Source organism: Rhododendron vialii, chromosome 1a (genome assembly GCF_030253575.1).
Source record: "Rhododendron vialii isolate Sample 1 chromosome 1a, ASM3025357v1".
Lineage (NCBI taxonomy): Eukaryota > Viridiplantae > Streptophyta > Magnoliopsida > Ericales > Ericaceae > Rhododendron > Rhododendron vialii.
Window position 1 is genome coordinate 4,067,295 of NC_080557.1, and position 24,029 is coordinate 4,091,323.

General features: G+C 37.2%; 3 protein-coding genes across 4 annotated transcripts in view; 1 reads left to right on the forward strand and 2 right to left on the reverse strand.

Annotated features, from left to right (window-relative positions):
• Positions 1-375: 375 nt before the first annotated feature.
• LOC131329638 (uncharacterized) lies at positions 376-5,794 on the reverse strand. The gene is made up of 5 exons (XM_058362892.1): positions 5,350-5,794; positions 3,281-3,317; positions 2,802-3,038; positions 2,663-2,710; positions 376-841 (listed from the first exon to the last, which is right to left on the reverse strand). The coding sequence occupies exons 1-5, from the start codon at positions 5,655-5,657 to the stop codon at positions 581-583; spliced, it is 891 nt and encodes a 296-aa protein (XP_058218875.1). The 5' UTR covers positions 5,658-5,794; the 3' UTR covers positions 376-580.
• A 5,985-nt stretch (positions 5,795-11,779) lies between these two features.
• LOC131333190 (uncharacterized) lies at positions 11,780-19,502 on the reverse strand. Its single transcript, XM_058367572.1, has 9 exons — positions 19,283-19,502; positions 16,917-16,967; positions 16,087-16,108; positions 15,848-15,962; positions 14,888-14,920; positions 13,977-14,102; positions 13,003-13,109; positions 12,846-12,917; positions 11,780-12,339 (listed from the first exon to the last, which is right to left on the reverse strand). The coding sequence occupies exons 1-9, from the start codon at positions 19,454-19,456 to the stop codon at positions 11,930-11,932; spliced, it is 1,110 nt and encodes a 369-aa protein (XP_058223555.1). The 5' UTR covers positions 19,457-19,502; the 3' UTR covers positions 11,780-11,929.
• A 1,100-nt stretch (positions 19,503-20,602) lies between these two features.
• LOC131298645 (class V chitinase-like) overlaps positions 20,603-24,029 on the forward strand; it is a 56,790-nt gene continuing 53,363 nt past the window's right edge. For both annotated transcript variants that reach the window (XM_058324126.1, XM_058324123.1), the window contains exons 1-2: positions 20,603-20,809; positions 23,217-23,844. In XM_058324126.1, coding sequence (XP_058180109.1) covers positions 23,459-23,844 — 386 coding nt within the window. In that variant the 5' untranslated portion in view covers positions 20,603-20,809; positions 23,217-23,458. The remainder of the gene's footprint in view (positions 20,810-23,216; positions 23,845-24,029) is intronic.

The window sequence follows — 24,029 nt, forward strand, 5'->3', positions numbered from 1 at the left end:
AACCGCAAAAGCAGTTAATTTTGATTTTGATTCTTGCATGTTCTAATATCTGTTAGCAACCCATCACTAATCACAAACAATATGGACTTGCCATGCAGTTCATATATGTCACACAAAACTGTTGGGAAAATGGTGTAAATTTGACATGATTATATGCAATCTTTTAGGCAAAATTCAAGCGGGCTCCATACATCTTGGGGTGGGTTCGGGCTACACGGTTTGATAATAACTTTTCTTTTTTCAATGTAATAGTAGGATTTTTAAAAATTGTAAGAGGGCGACCGCCCTACTGACTCTTCTGGCTCTATCCTTTGCGTAACTCTTATTGAAATACCCCTATATATGTCGATAAGTCGTTTTGACTGCTACAAAATAGGGCCAAAATAAGTAATTTCCTTCCAACACAAACCTTTAAGAAAAATACCGAGCCAAATGAGGTTGACTGCCAAACATCGCCGATCAAGCAAGCGCATCTTTTCTTTACACAAATAGCATTCCTCGGGAAAAAAAAAAAAAAAAAAGACTAGCCATCTATGCTCACTACTCAGGCGGGAAAAGGAAAGATATTGCAGGCTTGCAGCTATCTTCTTCCGAATCTTAAGCATTTGTTGTGTTTGGATTCTGACATACTATCGGTAGGACCAAGACGAGACTTGTTTTCCTTTGTGAAAGAGAGCTTCTCCATCGCGTTCACAAACTTGCGCAAGTGCTTAATGTACTCGGGATAAGTTTCGAGGTTGCAATGACCGCCACCCTTGACCCATAACGGATCGTACTTTTCTTTGGCTAGTTCCCACAGTCGCTTTCCGTGGGACCAGTCTACAATGTCGTCTTCTGTTCCCTGCAAATTATCATCAAGGCATAGGAGAAATAACGTAAAGCAATTTTGAATCGGCGCTTAACCTGAGCTCGGATACCACAAAATCAAGAGTGAGAATGAGTAGAAAGGAATCATAATGTAGGGAAAAGGGGGTTTTCTAACATATACTCATCACAAAGCCTTCACATGCCAATAATCAAGGACAATCATTTTCCAGATTAGCTAGCAAAGAGCTACCTAGGTAACTGGACAAGATATTGGTCGGAGATCATGTTGGATACTCGACTCCTAACTAAGCTTATGAGATATGTTTCCGATAAGTGTTGTAGGGTATTCCCCATCGAGTATGTCCACATACTTGAGTTTTTGAATTCCCGCCGTCCACAAACTTGAGCTTACAAGTATGCTATCTTGTATTTGGAATGAAATGCTCTATTTTTTTACCTCATAAACACCATCTTAATATGCTGGAAAATAGAAGTGAAAGGGTGACATTAAGAAAATATGGTATTTATGTTCTCGTGTCCTTGGACAGGGATATTTATGGATATTTTGTCATGTCCCCTGCTGCGTCTGTGTCCCCATTTTTTAAGAAATCCCATGTCAGTATCCGTGTCCGTGCTACATAGTACATATATAATCTAGTTACATACCATCTAAAGACAACACTCCACTTAACCAACCGCAACAGCACCAACTAAACCAAAAATCGTCTCTAGCTCACTCTACCAATCAACCAGCAGAACAAGATACATGGAGTATCATTTGCACGAGGAAATTCCATGCATCACTACTTCTACAAAGTCAAAATATTGGGAACTCATTTCCTAAAGTTCCATTGTCAAGGAGTTCAAAACATTGGCAGCTCTTAAAACGGTAAACACCACCCTCGACCAAGGCTTGTCTAAACAGTAGCATTGACTAACCTCGACAGATTCCAATCCTCCCTTACTCCGAATTCATAGACTAACTTCAAGGAACTACTTGGAGTCCACTACCTCAAAGTTTTCCATCATTTAATCTACAAGTTCTTAGATTTTTTTAAAAACGCAACAAGCATATTTTTCAAGCTTTTTGACCGCTATCTTCTGTTGTGCCCACTTGCGTTCAAATGGACAAGGACCTGGTCATTCAACATCGATCCAACCCGATATGTACCTCAACCCATGGTTTGTGCAGCCTCTCGTTGTATTCTACCATGCCACGACTAATCCATTTAATAACCTTTCCCTAATTTGTGCTTCCTTTAACTGCACACGAAAGCATTCATGAGGTGATACCTTCAAACAAAAGCTTCCAACTCACCCACCTTAGCATCCCATTTTTGGGTACACATTATTTGAACATCCTAGTCTCTTAAGAGACTGACAAATGGCAGCGTTAATCACAGCTTATCTCTTTGAAACTTGATCAATGTTCTCCAAAGATTAATGAGCTCCCTAAGGATACTGACACACCCTCATGTTCTTTAGTCATAAAATACCAGAAAAATAACATAGCAATGAAAGACAATAAAAACCTTGACATAGATCTTGTTAAAAAGATAGCATGGCGAGAGATCATGGTTTTGACATAGCAATTTGTTTTCATTGAACTTTAGATTGTTTCTCAATATAGTACAGCATACGATAACAAGAAAAGGATAGTCATTCCAACAGGAGTTACAAGCAAGATGAGGGTAATCTCAATGTGATGTAATTGCAGAAAAAATTTAAAATCAAATGCCAAAAACGAAAAGCTTTGCCAAGAATGGACGTGATAAGATTTGCAGAAAACAAAATGGATAGCTGGAAATATCTCTGGAAAGAAAGGAGAGAGAACTAATCAGCGATGGGAACTTACATGTATAACTAGAACCGGACAGTCGACATTCCGTATTTTGTCTACATTCTGAAGATAGGAGCAGAGGTTTGTCAATATACAGCAGAGGTAATTACACATCGAACATTTGAGATAAGAAAAACCACACATTGAAACTTACTTTGAAGATGTCAAACCAGAATGTCATTTTGACATTATACAATACTCGTATGCCTGAAAGGATTGCACTATGAAGAACAACACCTCTCAACCTCTGCAAACGAGAAGCTAAGTGGAGCGTGGGTCCACTTCCAACGGATTGGCCGTACAAAATCACATCCTCCTCCTTAACTCCATGTTCGTTCTTCAAACAATTGTAGACGGCCTCTATGTCATAGTACGTGTTTAACTCTGATGGCTGTGAAATACAAGCGGTAACCATTTCTCAGTAACAGATTTAGGCAACCAGCCAAAACATGTATGATCAGAAGAAAGGAGCTGGATCACAGTACTTAATTGCATCTTTCACTTATCCTTTAAAGTTTCCGAGTTTTTTTGGAGAGGAAATTTAATGAGTAATTAGGAGTTTGTACATAGCCTCCTAGATTTTTCAATCCAGAGACTAACTATACAGGAAGATTGGTTTCATATTATAATTACCTTACCAGAGGATGCTCCATACCCAGAATAATCATAGCTGCAAAATAGCAAATGTGTCGAGTCAGTAACAGCCCTACAAAAAGCTATACTAAAGATATCCAATTGGCATCCCGCTAGGCTTTTAACGGTTAAAAATAACATCAGCTGTAGTTAGATTCCACATGGGTATTTTAAGTGTTTTTACTCATTAATATACAAAACCAAAAAGGAAACTTGAATCATTTTAGAAGAAATACCTCCACAAACCTAACAGATTCACAATGATATGTGCCTAAAAAAATCCATATAAGAACCCTATTTGTGTGATTTAGCAGATTGTAATACAACTTAGGAGTACAGACTCATCACCCCAGTGTATTTCACAGGCGAAAGAAACATCAAACAGTTGTAGGTCTTCAACATGCAACCAAAGGACAAAACCAAACCAAAAAGGGAAGGAACGAAACAAAGGCCTTAGCTGTTGGAGCATTGAGAATAGACAGGGAATACAGACCATTATTAACGGCAACAAACCCAAAAATCGCAGGTGCAAAAACAGATCTGCAAGAGCACAGCATACGTAATGGGTATATAACTCATTTCACCCACAGGACTGAAACTTGTGCATGCTTTGAGGAACAAGTAGAACAATCAGACACAAAGCAGGAGGCGATGTTCAAGAACTATACAATCAAGCAGTAAATGGAACATCAAAAGGTACATAAAATTGTGAAAGCTTAGCAAGTTAGCAACAAACCAAGTAGAGAAGACTCTCCAATATAGAGGCAGATGGAATGAGAAGGATATCAAAAGGAACTAATTTACCAGACAAAAGATAACCAACCTCATACAACCATTTCAGTTCCATCAAACCCTTACCACACTATTAGAAAAACAAGATACAATAATAAGAATAAAGAACACAAATCTATATAGTCTCCTCGACACAATACAAATGCGTTGTAAAAATTCAACGCCAGACCAATAATGGCGCTGAAATGCAAACAAACAATGACGTAATCTCGATCTTGCAACAGCATAGAAGAACAAGAACAAAATCCAACCGTTGCTATCATCCAAAGGAAATCACCCAATCAGAAACCCAAATTCCTAAACCGTAGATATACGTAGTCCTTGGTAACGGATAAGAATACCAAACTAAACAAACATTGAAAAGCAAAAGGGAATGGAAAACCCCACAATTTCAGTACCCAACTAAAACAAGCATTTTAAATTTAAAAAAAAAAAAAAAAAACTAAAATAAGCATTGAAAAGCAAAAGGGGGTTTTTAAAAAAACCCATAATCACCCATTTCCATACCATTAACAACAACAAAACCCATAAAACCCCAGATTCTCAATCATTCCTCAATCCAAACAAAACTCAGATTCCAAGTCATCCAAATAACAGAAAAACACAAACAAACCCAATTAGAATAAGCATTGGAAAAAAACCCACAAAACCCCAGATTCCCAATCATCCCTCAAACCGAACAAAACCCATTCCAAATCACCCAAACACCACAAAAACCCAAACAAACCAATACATCCAAAAACTACCTCCATGACACTGAAAAACATCCAGAGAGAGAGAGAGAGAGAGAGAGAGAGAGAGAGAGATATCATAGCCTCAATATCTGATAAGAATACCTAAACAACCAAAATAAGCATTGAAAGGCAAAAGGGAATTTTTTTTTTTTAAATAAAAACCACACTCTCCCATTTCCACACCATTAACACAGAAAATATAATCGAAGCGTCCGTAAACTGGCCGGACACCAGAGTTATCCAAAGTAAACAACAAAAAAATACCCCATCATACCCCAGATTCTCAATCATCCCTTAATCCAAACAAAACCCAGATTCCAAACCACCCAACTAAACATAAAAACACAAACAAACCCAACACACTCCAAAAAATATCTCATGAAAAAAACGGAATGGAAAACCCCACAAACAATCACCGAACATAAGCATTGAAAAGAAAAAGGGAAAAAAATCCAAAAAAAAATACCCACAATCACCTATTTCCACACCATTAAAGTAACAGAAAAACACAAAAACAAAGCCAATACATATTCCCAAAAATACCTCATGATATTGACACGGAGGTGAGCTCTGAGCTCAATGAAAAGCTCCTGCATCTGCCCCAAATCGGCAGCGTTTCCATGGGAGTACAAAATCGTGAACCTCCCAAACGGGTGTTTCCAGAAAGTGGCCACAATCTTGTTCCCGCCCTTTGTCTCGAGCAAGTGGACGCGGACGTTCTTGTCGGCCGTGAGCCCCGTGAACACCAGCCGTCCGTCGTCGTCTTCCCCGTCCTTGTACACCTCGTACGTCGGTGGGTCCGGCGGGAAGAACGCGAACCTCGCCGCCACGCTCGACGTCACGTTCCCCATAAAAAAAAAAAGAGGTCTCTTGACGCCGACCCACCAAAAAATATTCACTAATTGATGATATCTACGGAAAATGAGGTCAAATTTGTTCTTTTGATCTGTTTTTTTTGGGGGGAAATTGATGGGAAATGAGGGATTTGGGGGTTAATTATGTTGGGTTTTCTCTTTTTGGGATGTTGGGTTAGTTTGATGGGAAATTTGAAGCTTCCCATGGAGATTTGGGTTGAGAAAGATGTGGATTTTCATTTTTTCCTCTGTTTTTTTTTGAGGGATTTGGGGTAAATTTTTGTTGGGTTTTTTTTTGTAAAAGTTTTCTGCTTTGGATTTTGTGTGGATTGTTGTTGGTGGTGGAGGGTAGATCCGATCTAAGCGGGAAGGAGTCGAAACAGAGCCTCTCAGAGAAAAGAATTGAAGGGAGAATAAAGAACAGAGGGGGGTGACGATGGCTGTGATGGTGATGATGTATATGTTGACGTTTGACTATGGTACTTGTTGTATCTAGTGATTATGTGTACTCATCTCCAATAAATAAATGATGGCCATATCTCTCACGTATAGTTTTTCATCATGGAATAAAAAATGTACATTGGTTATGTGGGATCCGACGTGGAATAGTCACAATTTTATTTGAATGTGAGTTAATTCATTTTATAGATCTCGATGCGTTTATGGCTTCTGTTGTGAATTAGGACGATTGAATATTGACAAAACCTTGGTCGACTTATATTTCATTGAAGAAAAATGAACGACCAATGTTTGGCTTTTCATTTTTATGTGACAGATGTGTTTTGTTCAAACGATGAGTGATGTTTGATTAACCAATTTTTTTATGAGAATAAGCACATCGAGTCATGTAAAATAAAGGGTTTAAGATAATTTAAGAATAGCATGATGGGGTCTATTTTGTATAACATCAAAGAATAATTGGATAATCGTCACATGATAGGATCTTAAATCATCTACCACATAAGTTTGTAATTGATTAGTCATAAAAAAAAGAAATTAACGTACTTTAATAGTACATCATGATACGATATGGATATGGTAGTATGTCAAAACTTAAATAATGCAGAATATGGATATGGATATGTCATATACATCTATAACAATTTTACATTTTTTTATTTACAATTATTATTCTATTATTAGATTAAAAAATGGTTAGAAATGATGTATTTTGAGAGAGTACGATAAATTGATAGAGTGAGTGAGAGATATCTATCTGTGTTCAAAGTTTGAACCAATAAACTTAAGAGATAAGTTGTGAACAGAAAGACGATGTATCGACTTCGCATGCCAAGATTTTGTTTGTTGTTTAAGACAAATGTATGTAATGACTAATTGTCTAGTGTATATAATTCATACATTTTATTTGTTCCTTATTGGATACTTTAAAAAAAAAAAACAAAATCTTTTAACGCCCTCCATATTTTGGAAGTATCTCGCGCATATTCAATAGGCATATTTGCGTATATTCAATAGATATCCGAAAGCTAACATTTCAAACAAATACTAAAAACTTATCTGTCATATCCAACACATATCATGTCCATATCGCTATCCGATATTCGATACACTATAGGACGTCTACTTTCGGATTCTCCGTGCTTTGATTTGTAAGAAATGCAATGAAAGGTGAAGTGGGAGCCCCTAAAGCCCCCCCACCCCAAAAAAGAAAAAAAGAAAAAAATAGTAACTGGAGGTTTCACATGAAAAGACACTAAAATTGTGGCTAGATATTGCTTATTATTACGTAGTACAGGGAGGTAAATGTAAGTAAAAGTGGCAAAAGATCTTTGGTGAGATGAGAGGGTGATGGACGGCTGAGTGTTGGTCAAAGGCTGCTGCAGGCAGTGTCAGAGTCATACATTCCCCCGTTTTCCTTTGTTCAGTCAAATGAAATGAACACAAAGTTTGATGGTTCGTTAACCCGAGTAATTATTCAATGGTCTTAAAGACACGGTTACTTATTTTTCAATACCTTTTTTCTATCACACATTCAGTCCCATTTGTTAACCCTCTTCGCTCTAAGGATTGAATTATCAATTTCAAGAGACTATCAATACTTTGTTTGGAGTTTGGATTATGAATTCAATGGACTAACAAGCTGGGGATTAGGGGTATTAGGAATACTTTGGGGGAGATGGTATTAATAATTCAAACCTAACTCATTCTCATTATCAATTCATTTTATCAATCCAATCCCATCATCTAATATCATCTCAAATAAACATATTCATTACTAATCTCTTCTCATTACCAATCCCTTCTCATTATCAATTTTAATCATAAACTCATCTCTTTATGAATCACATCCATCTATCACTGTTATCAAACGAAATCCATGTAAGACTACACAAATTGGGTGTTATTGCAAAGATGTGTTGTTGAAAAGAATGTTAGAAGATCACATGGCAGTGTCCAAAGACCATGACCATGAATGGGATAATTTTTCTTCTTAACCCAACTCTTGGAAGTTGTGTTATTTATCCTCATGCTACCATAATTGCTTCTCTCTCAATTTAAAAGCCACGCTTAAGTTCATTGTCTCAATGATTTATAGGTTAAACTTTTAATTATCGGCTTAATGATTTTTTTATAACTCAGGTGTCTAGGTCAGTTTACACACCTCAACTAATCATGTAGAACCAATTACATTGGACACGTGCGGGGGTTCTAATTAAAGCAAGAACGAAGCTTTGTATGGACTGACTCCAAAAAAGATAATAGAACCTGACAGATTTCGAACTTGAGACATTTGGCTGTGTTTGGATGGTAGACATTTTAGGGGGAATAAAAATATGATTCGAGAACTATGAGATTCTCACGTTTGGATAATGATTGAATGAGAATATGATTACTAATCTCCCAATTCAGAAGCAATCAAATTTCTAAATAGAAGATGAATCTGATACCTTCACTACTCTGGGAATATGAGATTACGGGGTAATCTAATTACTTGGAAAAAACAGAAAGTCAAATTAGTACATCTTATACCCCCAAGACCCACGTTGTTTTTTCCCTCCTCTCTCCCAATTTTCCCTTTATCCCTATTCCCCCCTTTTCCTTTGCCCGATATGTTTGCCTCTTTTTTATTTTTTTGCAATCCATTCCAAAGTTTTGTTCGGGATAAACATGGTCCTCTATTTTCATATCTGTAGCAGGGCTCTAAGTTTTTCAACACAACTATTATAAGATAAAATATGTGCTGATTTGCGAAAAATGACGCCTCTAAGTCTACAAAATAAATGATTCACATCATCAAATAGGACCATGGGAGGAATCGTCATATGAGAAGTACCATATTAAGACGGATGTTTCAGAGCCAACGTTGAGCTAAAACTCACGGTGTCGGCTGCTATAGGTCTCGGAAAATTTACAACTTCTAAGGATCCCTCCTGCTTCAATACCTTTCGTAATTGTTCAAAGGTTCCCATCATAGATTTTGGTTTTATGCCCCGGAAAAGTGCCCTAAATGTTTGAACATACCTCGATATCACAACGGATTTCATGGATTTTTATGCATGTCACAGCAAAACCCAACAAAGACGTGGGGCAAGTCCTAAGTTGTGATTCCATGAAGTGCGTTGTGATAGATTCCTCATTCCTGAGGAAGAAAGCTTGTCCTCAAAGGAATGGACTGGGTCAAAAAAGGCCCCATAGAAATGTAGTAGTAGAATGCTTAGAACTTGGTGCAAAAACCAAAGCTGGGTCCTAAAGAAAACTAAAGTTGAAAAGGGAACTCTGTTTTGTTGGGTTAATAAAAGGTCAAATCATTGGTCATTAGAGTCGGCTTTGAGTTAAAGTTTGTATTACGGATATTAGGCTTTCAAAAAATTTTGATTTTTAGGTGGCCTTTCTATCATTTTATTCTTTATAATAGTTCAACAAAAGGGTCTTATTTTTTATTTTCGCTTTAAATCCCTAAAAAAATAGGGATGACTCTGCTGGACACTCCTGGAGTACCACGTTGTATTCTCCGCAAATAAAAGATCACCGCAACACTATAGGAGTCGGTCCTTGTTTTTCAACCACTCCGCATGAGTGAATGATAATGGCATACGTCGCTGCGTAAATGATTGGGAGTACCACGGAGGCAACGTCACAAGGTATTCAGGAACGCTGAATAATTTCTCTAACAAAAAGATTAGTCAATGGAAACACATTGTTTGGTAGTTGTCTGGCTTTAAGACAACATGTATTTTCTCGGAAATCTAGTTAATGGAACATGACTTTCATGTGGAGATGCCACTGTCTGAACACATAAACAATGATTTAAAATCACATCACTTTTAAGGAGCTTAAGAAGCGAATCATTAACGGATTATCCAACTACGACTGTGTTAGGATCATAATTTGTCAATAAAATTGGGGAACGAGAATGAGAAAGTGAAGTTAGGCCGTGTTGTTTTAAACTTATCTTAAAATAAATTTGTTTGTCATTATTTGAATTTTTTTTGCATTTGTTAGTTTTGGGTCAAACTTTTGTAGATTATTGATTCGTCTCGATGAGAGAAATCGGGCCCAAATATTTAGGAAAAAACCACTTATTTCTCAAAATAAGTCAACTTATTTTACTTTTTTTTGCTAAAAAGTGATTATATTTCAAAATACTTGGGTAAAAATAAAAAAAAATTACTTTTCCGATTCCTCTCGTCGAGACGAATCAATAACCCACAAAAATTTGGCGCAAAACTAACAAATGCAAAAAAAAATTAAATAATGACAAACCTACTTATTTCAATATTTTTTTTGATAATACTTATTTTAAGATAAGTTTAAAAGAACACAGTCTAAAAGATAAGAAGACAATAGTTTGCATGAGCAAAATTTAAAAATTTGGTAACCATCAACTCCGTTTGGAAAATTCACCATCCAAACACAGCCTAAACATAAGACCAATTTTTTTTTTTTTTGATCCGCAACATAAGACCAATTTCTTCTGTCCATTATGGTCCATTTGAAGGCTGAGATTTACTCTCAGAAATCCAAGGTTCCCATCATGCCACGTGCAGTCTTATTTTTCTCTCAAACGGCACTAACTTGCAAACGGAAAAGCCCCATTCAACGTGAAAAAAAAAATTCATAAAAAATATTTTAAGAATGACTTGTCCCGCAAAAATAAAAAAAAATCATTGCTCAAAAATAAAAAAAATCTTGACTTTTGATTTTTATTTTATTTTTGCGGGACCCGCCCCTGGTCCTATAAAGATGTATCAAAACAAAAGTCATTCTTAAAATATTTTTTATGAATTTTTGAAAAAAATTAGCTCGGTTTGATATTGATAAAGGCTCTTTCAGAATTCGTAAAGCCTCTACGAATGCTGAAAAAACCTTTACAAATATCGGATTGAGCTAATATTTTACAAGAACTTATAAAAAAATATTTTAAGAATAACTTGTGATTTGAACATTTTTGAGAGACCCGAAATGGGGGCCCTACAAAATCATGCCCATTTATGAATTTTTTTTTTTTCACGTTGAATGGGGCTTTTCCGTTTGCAAGTTGCTAGCGCCGTTTGAGAGAAAAATAAGACTGTGCGTGGCATGATGGGAACCTTGGATTTCTGAGAGTAAATCTCAGCCTTCAAATGGACCATAATGGACAGAAGAAAACTGGATGGGATCCAAGTGGGGTGGGGTCGAAGTACAATCTGCAATGGACCATAGTATGTGATACGAAAAGGCTTTTCTGCTGTTTGGTTGTGGATTGCAAGGAGTGCAGTTCGGTCATTTTCGGAGCCAGCCATTTTTGGAGTCACTTTGATGGTAGAACTTGTCCACATAGTAGAGCTTGTTGAGTAGAACAACCACATAAAAAATCAGGTTAATTAGTTACCGACTAATATCCCATCTAAGCACATTCATTTGAAATACAATGAGCTAAGTACACTGGATTACAACTTAAAAACACGTAAAAATATTTGCACTCCGATCAGATTAGTTGGTATCTAATAAACTTGCTTTGTTGTGTGGTTGTTGTACTTGACAAGTTCTACAATATGGACGAGTCCAATCATCAAATTGACTCCAAAATGGGTCAAAAAATGGCCGGAATGCAGGGTTGCAGTTCATTGCCAAATTGCACAAAAGCCTATGTGCCTCTTTTAATTGCTCTTTAGAAGTTGCAAAACCAAAAAGTTATAAGTTGATCAACTCAGTGCAATGGAAGCACCATCAATTTCTTCCATATGAAGCTACAAAACAATTGCATATATAGATATCCATATATACATGTATTAATGTACAACTGGGCATAATAATCGTTCATATCTTCACTGAATAGGATTCTCTGTGCCTCCATGCTCTCTCCTATACAATATGTGCTCCTCTTGCAATGAGGTCTCATCTCCAGTGACAGAAACCCAAGTTTCTGCAATTTTCTGCAACTTTCCGCCCGATATCTCAACCAAAGTGAAAGCTCGAACCGTGTCTTCTGCATTTGGTGAGGAGAGTGAGGTTTTGTTGTTCATGGAGCTTTGGGTGTCGGCAGTTTGATCATTACCCAATCTTTTAACCCTAGGAACTATGGCACCATTTAGGTAGATTGTGTTGTCATCCCCAACTACTATCATTTTTCGCAGACCATTCCCATAAGCCAGCTCTTTATGCATGTGACCGAACACAACCAAAGGGATGCATAACTGTGTCGTCTCCTTCAAGTGGGAAATGGCATGTGCTAAGTCTGTGCCATATATAAATTGGTAAATAGACATTGTGAAGTAGAGTAATTCCAATTTTTGGCAAACAAAACGATGCCACATTTCCAGTAAAAAAGTGAATCAGAGGAACTACTATTTCCTATTGGGTATTTTTTGACACCTTTTCCGTAATTGTTTTCTTGGTTTAGGAAAAACCAGTGACAGGTTCAAATGCACTAATCGTTTTCAAATAGTTTCTATTCCGTACAAAAACAGTTTGAAACTCACGAACAGTTTTTTGGTATTTCTTGAGAAGTCAAAATTTTCTTCAATACAGTTCTTGGAATAGTTCACCCAAACAATTTCTACGGTCTTTTTTTCTTCTGGAAAAACAAAGTCAGAACAGATAATGAAATGACACAAAACAGGCCAACTACCAAGCTTATTCAGTAAAATGGTCTACTATCAACCCTTTTAGAGGGCTTGCTGATATGGAACCTACGGAACAAGAAATCCAAACGAGCAAGGACCTGAGCCAAAAGGGTACTACCTGGATCACCGTGGTCACCACCTCCAAACACCCAATCTCTTCCACAAATGTCATTGATCTTAGAACCTAGACCTGCTTAGATGTAACAAGAAACTATCCATCTAAAGAGAGCAGCTTGTCATAGAAAGACTAGAAGATATGGATTAGATTTACAGACCTGTGGGACCATTGTGAGCGAGCAATATAACAGAATGATCCTCTGGGGCACCTAAAGCAGCTTCATAGATTCTCTTTGCACTTCCATCAAAGTCTTGGATGCCATACCTAAGAGAATCATTTCTGTTTGATGAGTTGCAATTCACCCCATAATAACTAAGAACAAGATCCAGCACATATGCACTAAAATCTAAACCACGTGATAAAAGCAAGCCATTTTGCCTTAATCCTACCTGACTCCTATGAAGAAATCACAAAATCCAACAAATGGATGCATCATCAGTATGTTCAACTAAAAACTAAAAGGGACTTAAAAAAGAATAAGGAGAAAAAAGAAAGCAATGGAAGAACAGAAACAGATATAGCATAGTCTAATGCCTCGAATACTGAAAACAAACCATCATTAAGCTTAGTGCATCTCCAATGATTGGAACCAGATAACCACAGCCAAAGCAATTTTTTTTGGCTCGCTGCAGTGTCATTTTGCCAAATGTTGGCAAATCTGCTGACGGTGCCAAAGCCAATTTTTTGGCCAACCATCACTTGCTGCTATTAGATAACAACCATCTCTTGGACAGTTGGATCACTTGCCCTGAAGGGGCACCATTCGTGCAATACAAGCTGAAGGGGCAGCTCTCTTTGTTTAATCAGGACCTTGCAGCCATTGGATCACTCGGGGTGTGCTTAGATATCCCCACAATCTCTCATGGGATGGCTGATGTGGCAAGAAACGGCTGAAACAAAATCTGGGTTGAGAAGCAGCAAAGTCATTACTTTATTGTGAAAATGGCCGACTGTAAGGGACCAATACTTGGAACCTCCTGCCTTTTTGTCTTGGCTTGGAAAATGGCTGACCATTGGAGATGCTATGGCAATTTAGGATAACTGGTATCAACAGTCAAAATGCACTAGCACAATCACTATCGATCAAGACAGAGTAAACAGATTGTAAGTAACATGCAATGGAAAACTAACCTTGCATCCAGAAGTGCTTTCCGGAACAAATGCTCACCCCCACAAGAAAAAGGCCGTCCGCCAACAATACTCAGCTTTAATGAAGGATAATCCACGCGTCGATAACCCACATGCTCTTCACCAAGACTGCCCATCACATAATGGACTCAAATTAGTCCTTATCAACTAAACAGTTGAAAAGAGTACCATAGACTTCGGTCATGCAAGTTATACAAAAGATCCATCAACGTGACTCATATTTTCAAATAAGTCAATGTCAAACTGAGATTAAGTAAGTTGATTAAAAAAAAAAAGCTGAGCTTAAGTCCCAATCAACGCTCCGTTCTGGTTTGGAATTTTTTGATGAATAAAATGCATGATTACAGTTTTCCTGGGCAAGAAAGGCATTCGACAATATCACAAATCAAACTCCAACAATCACAAAATCCTAAGGATCTAATGATTAGTTGTTGCTCCATCATAAGGGTAGAAACACATGGGTAGTTACTGTAGTTTAGTCTTAATAGATTTTAATCTAAGTTTAAATCTGGCCCACTAAGACAAGCATGGGCTAGTAAAAACATAAGGGATAGGTTCAATTGCTAAACTGAAACATTTAGCAAAATTATGGGACAAGTTCAATTGCAATACCATTAGACAAAAAAGATTTTACCAGCAAGATGAGAAAGTGCTCATATGCAGCCCTATACCTTTGGCAATTCTATTTTCCTTCCACTTTTGTTTAAGACAGAAAGGCTTGAGGTGTGAAACAGGGCATTTGTAGTATGAGGGAAGAACAACTATCTTTCTGTTTTTCTTCTTTATATGACGAGGGAAGCTTACTGAGGCAATTAAAGAGTTCCATATCATGTACATAAATAAAAAAATTCGGATACTGTAAAAATGAAAAAGTAGAGACTGTAAATGCTCACCATTCCAGCTGAAGTTGGACTCTGTCCTTCCTCCTACAAAATCAAATCCATGACACTGTCAGAGAAAAAAATGGCCTTTACGTTTAAACTTGCATCTTTGACACATCAGACATAGAACTAGCTACTTTATAATCTAAAGTATGTTGGACAATAGCCATTGAACTAATCTAGGACTAATCTAACCCTCTGTAAATTGAACTAATCTAGGACTTCTGATTCTAGGTGATGGCTGCAGCAGCAGGAGTGGAGTTGACAAAAGAATGGAGAATGCAGCTTGTGAAAACCCCACTCGCCTACTCGTCGAAGCTCCTATATAAGAAAAATAGCAGCCAAACTTTAAAAGGGTTTAAACTTTCAAATTAGTCAAATTTAGTGATCAACTGTGGATAGTTTTTCTATTCTCCGTGTGGAGAAAGCTATAATCACCATTAGCGAAAACTAAACAAAGAAGAGATATTAGAGCCTCTGTTCCTTTGTTTTTCTGTGTTGCTTTTTCTGTTTTTTTTGCTTGGTTGTGCCTGCAGTGGCTCCTCATTTTCTGTCTCTAAGGGTTTTATCCCCTTGAACCTTGTTGTATTTGTGCTTGGGCTTTATAAGAAATGTACCACTTATCATAAAAAAAGATATTAGAGACGATAATATGAGAAGAAGAGGAACATGATGTTGGGAGAAAGAAGAGAGTATGGCTGAAACGATATAGTGTTAAAGGATAATCAGGACACAATCGAAGAACAAAAAAGCAAATAAAAAAATATAATCAAGTTCTGGTATAAATTAGAGCAACTTGAATTGAAGATCCTGCATACACATCATGCAAACAAAGCCAGTCGATATAGGTTAAATAATTCCATGAAGCTTCTGAATGCGACCATGTTCTCACTTTTCATAGACTCATAATTCAGTGCAACTTCCTTGTTTCTTAATCCAAACTAGTCTGAAACTTCGACACAGATGACTTGCCTTTGAGCAAATTGTTGAGTCCTCCAGGCATCATGGTTTCCCAATATAGCTGCTTTAGAAAGTTTTAGATCCGCAATGCTCCTAACAAGTTCAACATTCTCATTTCCAAAATCACCTGGTAAAGCCGACAAATGCAAATAAGTTATTGTAGCATCAAGAAATTGAAGAAGGGAAGAGAATATCTGAAAGCAGATCCGTCAAAAATATCAAGTACAAAAACAAGAAAAAACATGACTTGCCTGTAAACAGTACCAAATCCGGCTGCATTTCAAATAAAATGCATGTTAGACAGGAAGAGGAAACAGAGGCACTAGAATGAATATGGTTATAAGCATCTTAAACTACACCTGGTTCGTAGAAGAAAATTGTCACAAAGTTAAACTTAGAAATTAAACTACTGACTTAAAGCCAGCATATATTGCTGTTCAAAAAGAAAAAAAAAAGCATATATTGCGAATACAAACAATGGCACATCTCAAATAAAAAGTTGCTTCCATCACTCAATTTCTCGATATCTTAGCAAATTAACATTGATTGAAAATAGTGGGGCCAGTTCTATAGTTGCAGCCATAGCATCACCATAGCTAAATATTATTTCCAGTGACCAACCAAGCATAAGCAAGGGCCTTAAACCACTATTTTGAATTCTCCGTGAAGAGAACCCCATCCTATTTACTTTATCAGTGTTCCAACATCAACAAATATAGTGTCAGACAAGGCATACCAGTTGGTGATGCTAATGTTTCTTGTTAAGCTAAGTGTTTTTCATCAAATGGAAGACCCCTTTTATCAATAAGTCATATCATGCAACATATCAAGTTCCATTCCATTTAAGATCCAAAAAATCTGTAAGGTGTAATCCCTGTTTTCTCTCTATTACGGGATATATTTGACAAGATTTTGTAAGGCTGGCTGCAAGCTTCAGATTTATCTTACACAGTTGTAAGAATCAAACATACAACTGCAAACAAGAGGAAGGCAAGTTCAATGGCTTGAAGCTTCTGAGTAATCGACAAACCTGAAAGCATAAAACATACAAATACAAACAAGAGAAAGGCATAAGTAATACCTGCAATAATTGAAGAGCTTTTGTATCTTCTTGTAGATTCCAGTCATCATGCTTCAAAAAACATTTAAAAGATTGCGAAAAGAACAAAAAACATTAGTAGTCCATGCATTTATTCCTATTTATTTATATAGTAACAATGGCCATATTAATTACTGCAACTTACACACACACAAAAAAACATGTTCTCAACTAAACTCATTCAGTGAAATAACCTTACCAAATAAAACAAAAGCTAAATATGAGTATGTGTTGTTAGTCCATGTGCACAGAAGCATCAGATTACATCAAACTTTTTAAACTATACTACAAGTACAAGCTTATTCGGAGATGTCATTAAAACTAAGAACTAGTACGAAAGTGATAGCACAATTTGCACTCCCTAATAAAAAATTGGTTGGAAGCCGTTGCATGGTCCACTTATGGAACGCTGCCTGAAAACCCTTGCATACTTTATACCAGGTATTAGGAGAGGTTAAGAGAATAACTGAATAAAGATTAAAGCAACACTAAGACTGTTTTGAGGTGTATTTTATTTATTGGAACCTCAAAGTTGCTCACTCCAGACAACGTTATCTTGTGTTCTCGTGTTTTTGCACTTGTTTCAGTGTTCTTTGTTGTTCGGGGTAGATCAATTTGTTTTGTCTAGGCATGCCGCTATGCTTAACCTAAATGAGCAGAATTATGCCTGAATTGGGATAACTAACTCCTAGAGTCAACAGATATGCTGACAAAGCTAGGAAGGCCAAACATTGCCTAGGAGTTTCAGATGATTGAGCAGACATTAAAGTCAGTGACAGTACACGTCAAATGTCTCCATAAGTGGAATTTAATAGCTGAATAATGCACTAATTGTAGTTACTTGTGGATTTCTCCGCTGTTAAGAAGAGGGAAAATGATCAGGTGTGGTCCACAAGATCACAACATTAACTCCTTACACTCGAAGATGGATGTTGACATAGAAATTAAAGGCTGAACATGGTAAGCATAATTGACGACAGGCAATTTAAAATATAGCTTCCAATAATCTCAGCATATAGAAGGCAAGCTGCTGTCGAGAAAACTAGGCATTAAGATCCTCATGCTTTTTCAGCCCGAGCAAGAAACCATTCTACCCTTTGTTTGCTGACAATTAGAGCAGCAACCTCAGCCTTGACTTTATCATGTTGAATAGTTTATGCATGCGCGATCGCAGCCTTATTAGCCTGCTCCTTCTCCTTCGTACCGCTTCTAGTTAACTACATTGTCCACCAGCTCAATAAGAGTTCAATTTCATTGAGCTTGCCTTGACAGTCTGAGTGACTGCCCTTGGAGGCTTCAAAGCACTGTGGAAATTTTTCCTCGAACCTTCTTAAGTCCTGGTGCCCAAGAAGTGTAAAGGACCAGTTCTAGTACTATATTGGTTAGGGTTTCTCAAGTCCTTGAAGGGGGATAGTAGATCAAACTTAAACATCTCCTTTGTCTTTCTGGTGGTTTTGGAATAGGTTGAGTATGTAAAAACTTTGGATTCAACCAAAAAGCTAGAGCTATTAGCTGGAGAGGGCCCCTTGTATACCAACGGGCCATTTGTTTGACCAGATATAAGCATCAAATTGGAGTTAAATATCCATAGGACCACGTATGTGACGTTCCGTTAAAGTAATGTGGCTCGGATAAAACACAAGTCGGATATACGATCCCACAGAGTTTGAGATATATGCAATACAACGGAGATGCAACATTATTAACCCCATCATTATAAATGTATGAGATTACATATCTCATCGCTTCACTATTAGCTTGGTCAAACAAACGGGCCCTAAGTGATCAGCCATTCTCAGCCAATATGGGATTGCATTTATCGAACACAAAACAGGCGGAAGATGGAGCATCATACTATTACAATGGAAGATGTGAGCGTGGAAAGAGTTGACCGCAAAGAAGATAAAGGTAAAATAGGATACTAAAGGGATAAAAAGAGAGTCAATGATGGCATCAACAATCCCGAAATGTTCAATCTTTTTGGGATGATGTGTCATTTTCAATTGTCTAAAAGAAAGTAGAGAGAAAAATTGGGGAGGCATACATGTTAAAACCTAGGGTTTACATTACTTCAACAAAAAACAGTCACTCAAAAACCACGATACACAAATTCGAATCCTAAGAGGTTTTGAAGGCCAAACATTCTGGTCACTGGAGGTTTGCCTGGTTGTTAACTTCAGCACACCAAAATTAGTATTGGTGGGTGCAGCCCGGACATCCGGTTATGGAAAAATTTAGAAAAAACCACGATACACAAACAGAGTGACAGCCTAACAAAACCAACAGATACGATATAATGTTAGATATACAGATATACGTGTATATGTAGAGAGAGAAGGAGAGCTTACGACGTCTCCGACAACGGCGATTCGGACGGAACTAGCCATTGGTGAGCGGCAACTGGGGTTTGAGGAGGACGGAGGAGAGAGAGGGGTACAACCGAACAGACACCAAAAGGTTGGGAGGTGCAATAACTTGCCAAAATACATTACTATACGAAAGGGATACAATTTCGGGTACATGTATGGTCTTTCTCCTGTGGTACTACACTACTCCATAGCCATATGAGGTTGCCTTTTTCACGGAGGTCCCATAAAAGAGATTTCGCGCTGCCCTATCTCACCTTTGTTGCGGTAATCGAACGGTTCGAATTTTAAATAAATTATTCGTGTAAATAGTTTAAATATTTAAACTATTCGCGAGAATAATTTATTTAATATCTGCACAATTTAAAACATTTTTGAACGAATGAGATTATTTACCTCCGTAAAAACCTTTCTTACGAAGCCTCTGTAAAGAAGTTTTTATTTATCCATATATGCCAATTTTCACAAAACAAAATTTTGGTTTTGTTTAAACGGACTACTTTCCGGGCTAGTTTACGTATATTTTGGTTAATTTTTTTTCCCTGGGTCCGATTGGATGCGATATGAGTTTTGGGTGTATTAGTTATGGAGGGAGATAAGATAGTAAGGGATATTAGGTAAGAAGGGAGGGCCCACATTGATGCGACATTTATAGATGATGTATTAAAATATATATGGTTTGGATGATGTATTAGAAAGAAGGGTGTATGATGTAAAAAATTGTCCAATGACTCATTTGCCCTTGTGCAGTCCCAAATTTTATTATGTATAACATTAATTATATAATTGCAAAACTTAATATATTTAATTACTTTTTGACAATTTTAAGCTATAATAATTTACTTCATTAACAAATTAAATAATTTAACAAATTTGTAAAATATAAATTTTGTTTTTGTTTTAAAAGATGGGGAACTTGTAGGAGTAAGGCTCCGTTCTAAAAACTTTCTTAAAAAATAAGCAGCTTATTTCATATTTTTAAACTCAAAAATAATATAATAAAAGATCTCGATGATATCTTTCAAAGAAGATCTATATTGCATATTTTTAAATTCAATAAACTCATTATTTTTAAGCTTAAAATTATTTTCTTAAAAAATAAACTGCTTTTTGGAGTTCTGGAACCCATCCTATTACATAGGGTCACACGTGTTTTTCAAAATTGCTTGTGACCATTGGATTGCTCTCCATTATTCTAAACCATTTATTTGGGTTGATCTCAACCACACATGATAATTTTCCCAACATTGGGAGTATCGGCTGCCTGTCTCCTTTATCCCAACTGTATAGTTGTCTGTACAGAGAGAGTCATGCACACGGAGAGAGAGAGAGAGAGAAGAAAGACAAAAGCGTAGAAGAAGAAGAATAAGGAGGAGGAGCAGCCCCACTGATTGTCTCTTCCGATCTGTACACAACCCATCCCAATTTGGCAATCGTCTCTCTCTCTCTCTCTCCGATCGGTGGGTTGTCTCTCTCTCCGATCTGTACACAACCCACCCCCAAGAACAGGTACATCTCTCTCTCTCTACGTATACATATATATTTTTTGTGTATTTGTTTTTGTGGTGGTGCTGGTGGTGATCTGTTGTTGGTGATGGTGGTGTTCTTGTTTCCTCTCTGTAGCAAATAGAGAGAGAGCCGTTGGGGGAGGGGGTTGAGGAGGGGCGTTTTGGTAAAAAATCAGGCGTATACACCCGGATTAGCTACCGCTACCTGGAGGGGTAGCAATAATTTATGGTTGTTCTCGGTGTATTAGTGAATACGGGGATTAGCTAATACAGGGGAAAAAGTGGATGCCAAACGGTGTATTGATTTCTCATCCGGGGTGTATTGTGTAATACACCCGCCGAATACACCATCCAATCGGGCCCACTTCTAATGGGGCTCGAACCCTAGCTTTCCACAAGGGAGGGACTGGGAATACCATTTAGATACAAGCCCTTTGGCCGACTAATTTTCTTTTGGATAAATTACGGGTCAGTTCAGTGTGGTTAAAGATAGATTACCGCCGAGATTAGGAAATACACAAGAAATTACTTACTGCCTAACCCAACAAAATTTCGTACTGCTTGACCCAAAAATCAAACCTTAGTCAATAATAGTATTGAGAGCAAACCCAACAACCAATCAAATTTTCCTTCAAGCTGAAAACAAAATTTTGTTACAGCACGAGTGAAGCGTAAAGCCCAGTACAAACATGGGCCGTTCTAGGCCCACTCCCAATTCGGTGACAAGGGGTGTACAAACATGGGCCGTTCCAGGCCCACTCCCAATCTGGTGATACTATTAGGGGGCGTTTCCACTAACTAATAAGTTATGGACAACTTCTTATTGTCCAAAAATGTCAAGTTGTTTGCACTAATCCATAAGTTGTAAATGGTATATGGGTGGGTGAAGAAAAAAATAGAGGGAAAAAATATAGGAGAAAATGAAGAGGAAGAAATTGTGGGTTAACATAAACAACTTGACAACATGCAATAACTTGTAGTCCAAAGAAAGCCCCCCTTAACAGGAGAATGATTAGTTTGGGTAGAAGTTTCAAATCTGAGAAGTTGCATACTTGCATTTTGTTTCCTGCAAGAAGTACAAAATAAATTTAGGGGCTTACTTGGTGGTTAAAGCCTAAAATTTAAGAATTTGCTTTAGAAAATTGATTTTGGCACTCTTGTTTTAGCCATTGGCACTTCATTTTGTATCTTAATCATGTAAGATTACAAAATAAAATGTGGAGTGCCACTGGTTAAAACTTGAGTGCCAAAATCACATCTCTTTGCTTTATCTTAAGTTCTCGAGTTTGAAACCCGGGGCGGTTTCGGGAACAACTAATTAGACACCTAAAAAAACACCTCATAGTTCTCAATCAAATTTTGATGATCCAAGCCGTTCAATGTAATCAGAGCGTGAAAAATCAGCATAAAAAATGATCGGGAAGGGCTTGATTTGAGTAGTTTTTAGCTTAGATTTGATGAACTGTTCAATTAAAAACTATACAAAACAAGCACTTGCCGGTCATATTTTTTGTTAATTTCTCGCGGCAATCTTAAAATCACATTCTGCATATATTGAACGGTTCGGATCATAAAAATTTGATCGGGAACTATGAGATTGAGATTTGGGATATTTTTTTGAATGTCCCTTCAACTGCCCCGTTTGAAACCTTCCAAGTGTTATCAACCTTTTTAGGGTCAGTTTATACGGAGATTTGCTCCGGTTTTAAGTGGGCTCCACGTAAATGGGTAGTGGAATTAAGCTTCAAAATTAGTCAATGTGTATATAAACTGACCCGGACACTTGAGTTAGGAGTAAAAAAAGAGCACAGAATACTGTACTACCATGCGTAAGGACCATGAAAATGTGAAATTTCTTTATCCAGAACATCACTTGGCATTTTTTCTGTTGCGAAATGGTTGACCAGGACTATGGTGGAACAAATCATGAACCATCTGTCGTTCAAAAGTCAAGTTCTGTTATCGTGAGATAATGGATCTTTCTCCGCCCAAGAAAATTCAAGCTGACATTTTAGACCAATACAACAAGCCAACAACAGCATTACTATATGCCAAAAGATCAAAATTAAACAACACTCTACATTCCAATAGACTAAGGTCCCGTTCCAAAAGCCTTCTTAAAAAATAAGTACTTATTTTGAAATTTCTCAAAAAAAGAAGAAGAAGGGTTGTTCCACAAAACCCAAATAAACAGTTTATTTCACATTTTTACCATTAGATCTAAGTTCGCATTTTAATTGCAAAAGAAGATAAGGGTCCACAATCTTATGTTCAGGACTCATTGTCTACCTAATAGTTATAACAATCTTGAACAGGATTGATCAATGGCCAAATTTATATAAATTTGTTGCAATGGTTAAGTCCATAGAGTTTCTTGTTCAGTAAATTAACATTCTCTTTTGTGCCAGTAAGATAGGGTGGGATCTTAACTTCGATTTCAAAAAACATGCGGTGAAACCCAATGCAAATATGACTGTGGTGCTGAGAGCAATACTCTTTGACAAATATGTGAAGTAGACTATTTGCATATCCATTATCTGGTCAAAAGAGCAATGGATAACTCCTTCAGAGATCACTATATATATGCATTCCTTACTCATCCTAACCTATATGCTACAATTCATTGACAAAACTCATCCGCCGGTGTCCAATGGCTCCCAAATATCCCCTTTTCTCCCTCTTCTTTCTCCCTCTCCTATCTCTCCACTTCCACTTCTCAACAGGACAAGCTTTTGTGAACTCTGTTTACTGGTTTCCCGACAGTGGTCTGGCAGCATCAGATATAGACTCTACTTTGTTCACTCACATATTTTGTGCTTTTGCTGATCTTGATTCCAATACAAATCAAGTCACTATTTCCTCCTCAAACAATGCCCCATTTTCTCAGTTCACCCAAACTGTCCAGCTTAAAAACCCTTCTGTCAAAACCCTCTTGTCCATCGGCGGTGGCTCCGCCAACAAGACTGCCTTCGCTTCTATGGCTAGCGAGTCGGCTTCTCGGAAAAGTTTCATTGATTCTTCCATAAACTTGGCAAGGTCAGTAATGTTTGTGCAATCAATCCTAGTAAGTTTAGATTGAGGTTTATTTCATTTGATTTGTTTAGGTTTGAACTAAAAGACATGTCTTTGTCGTAGGTTGCCAATTACTAACCACATGACTTTCGTGACTACCCTTTCATTTTACGACAACTTTGAAATATCTTTCCTCTTCCTTACAAAAT

Coding starts and splice junctions, on each gene's coding strand:
- LOC131329638 (XM_058362892.1), bottom strand. CDS start 5,657: ATGGGGAACGTGACGTCGAGCGTGGCGGCGAGGTTCGCGTTCTTCCCG. Junction 3,039..3,280: donor ATGGAGCATCCTCTGGTAAG/GTAATTATAATA, acceptor TGTATTTCACAG/CCATCAGAGTTAAACACGTA. Junction 2,711..2,801: donor TCTGGTTTGACATCTTCAAA/GTAAGTTTCAAT, acceptor TCCTATCTTCAG/AATGTAGACAAAATACGGAA.
- LOC131333190 (XM_058367572.1), bottom strand. CDS start 19,456: ATGTACCCGAAATTGTATCCCTTTCGTATAGTAATGTATTTTGGCAAG. Junction 16,968..19,282: donor TCGCCGTTGTCGGAGACGTC/GTAAGCTCTCCT, acceptor TGTTTTTTGAAG/CATGATGACTGGAATCTACA. Junction 14,921..15,847: donor ACTCAACAATTTGCTCAAAG/GCAAGTCATCTG, acceptor TTGATTTTGTAG/GAGGAAGGACAGAGTCCAAC.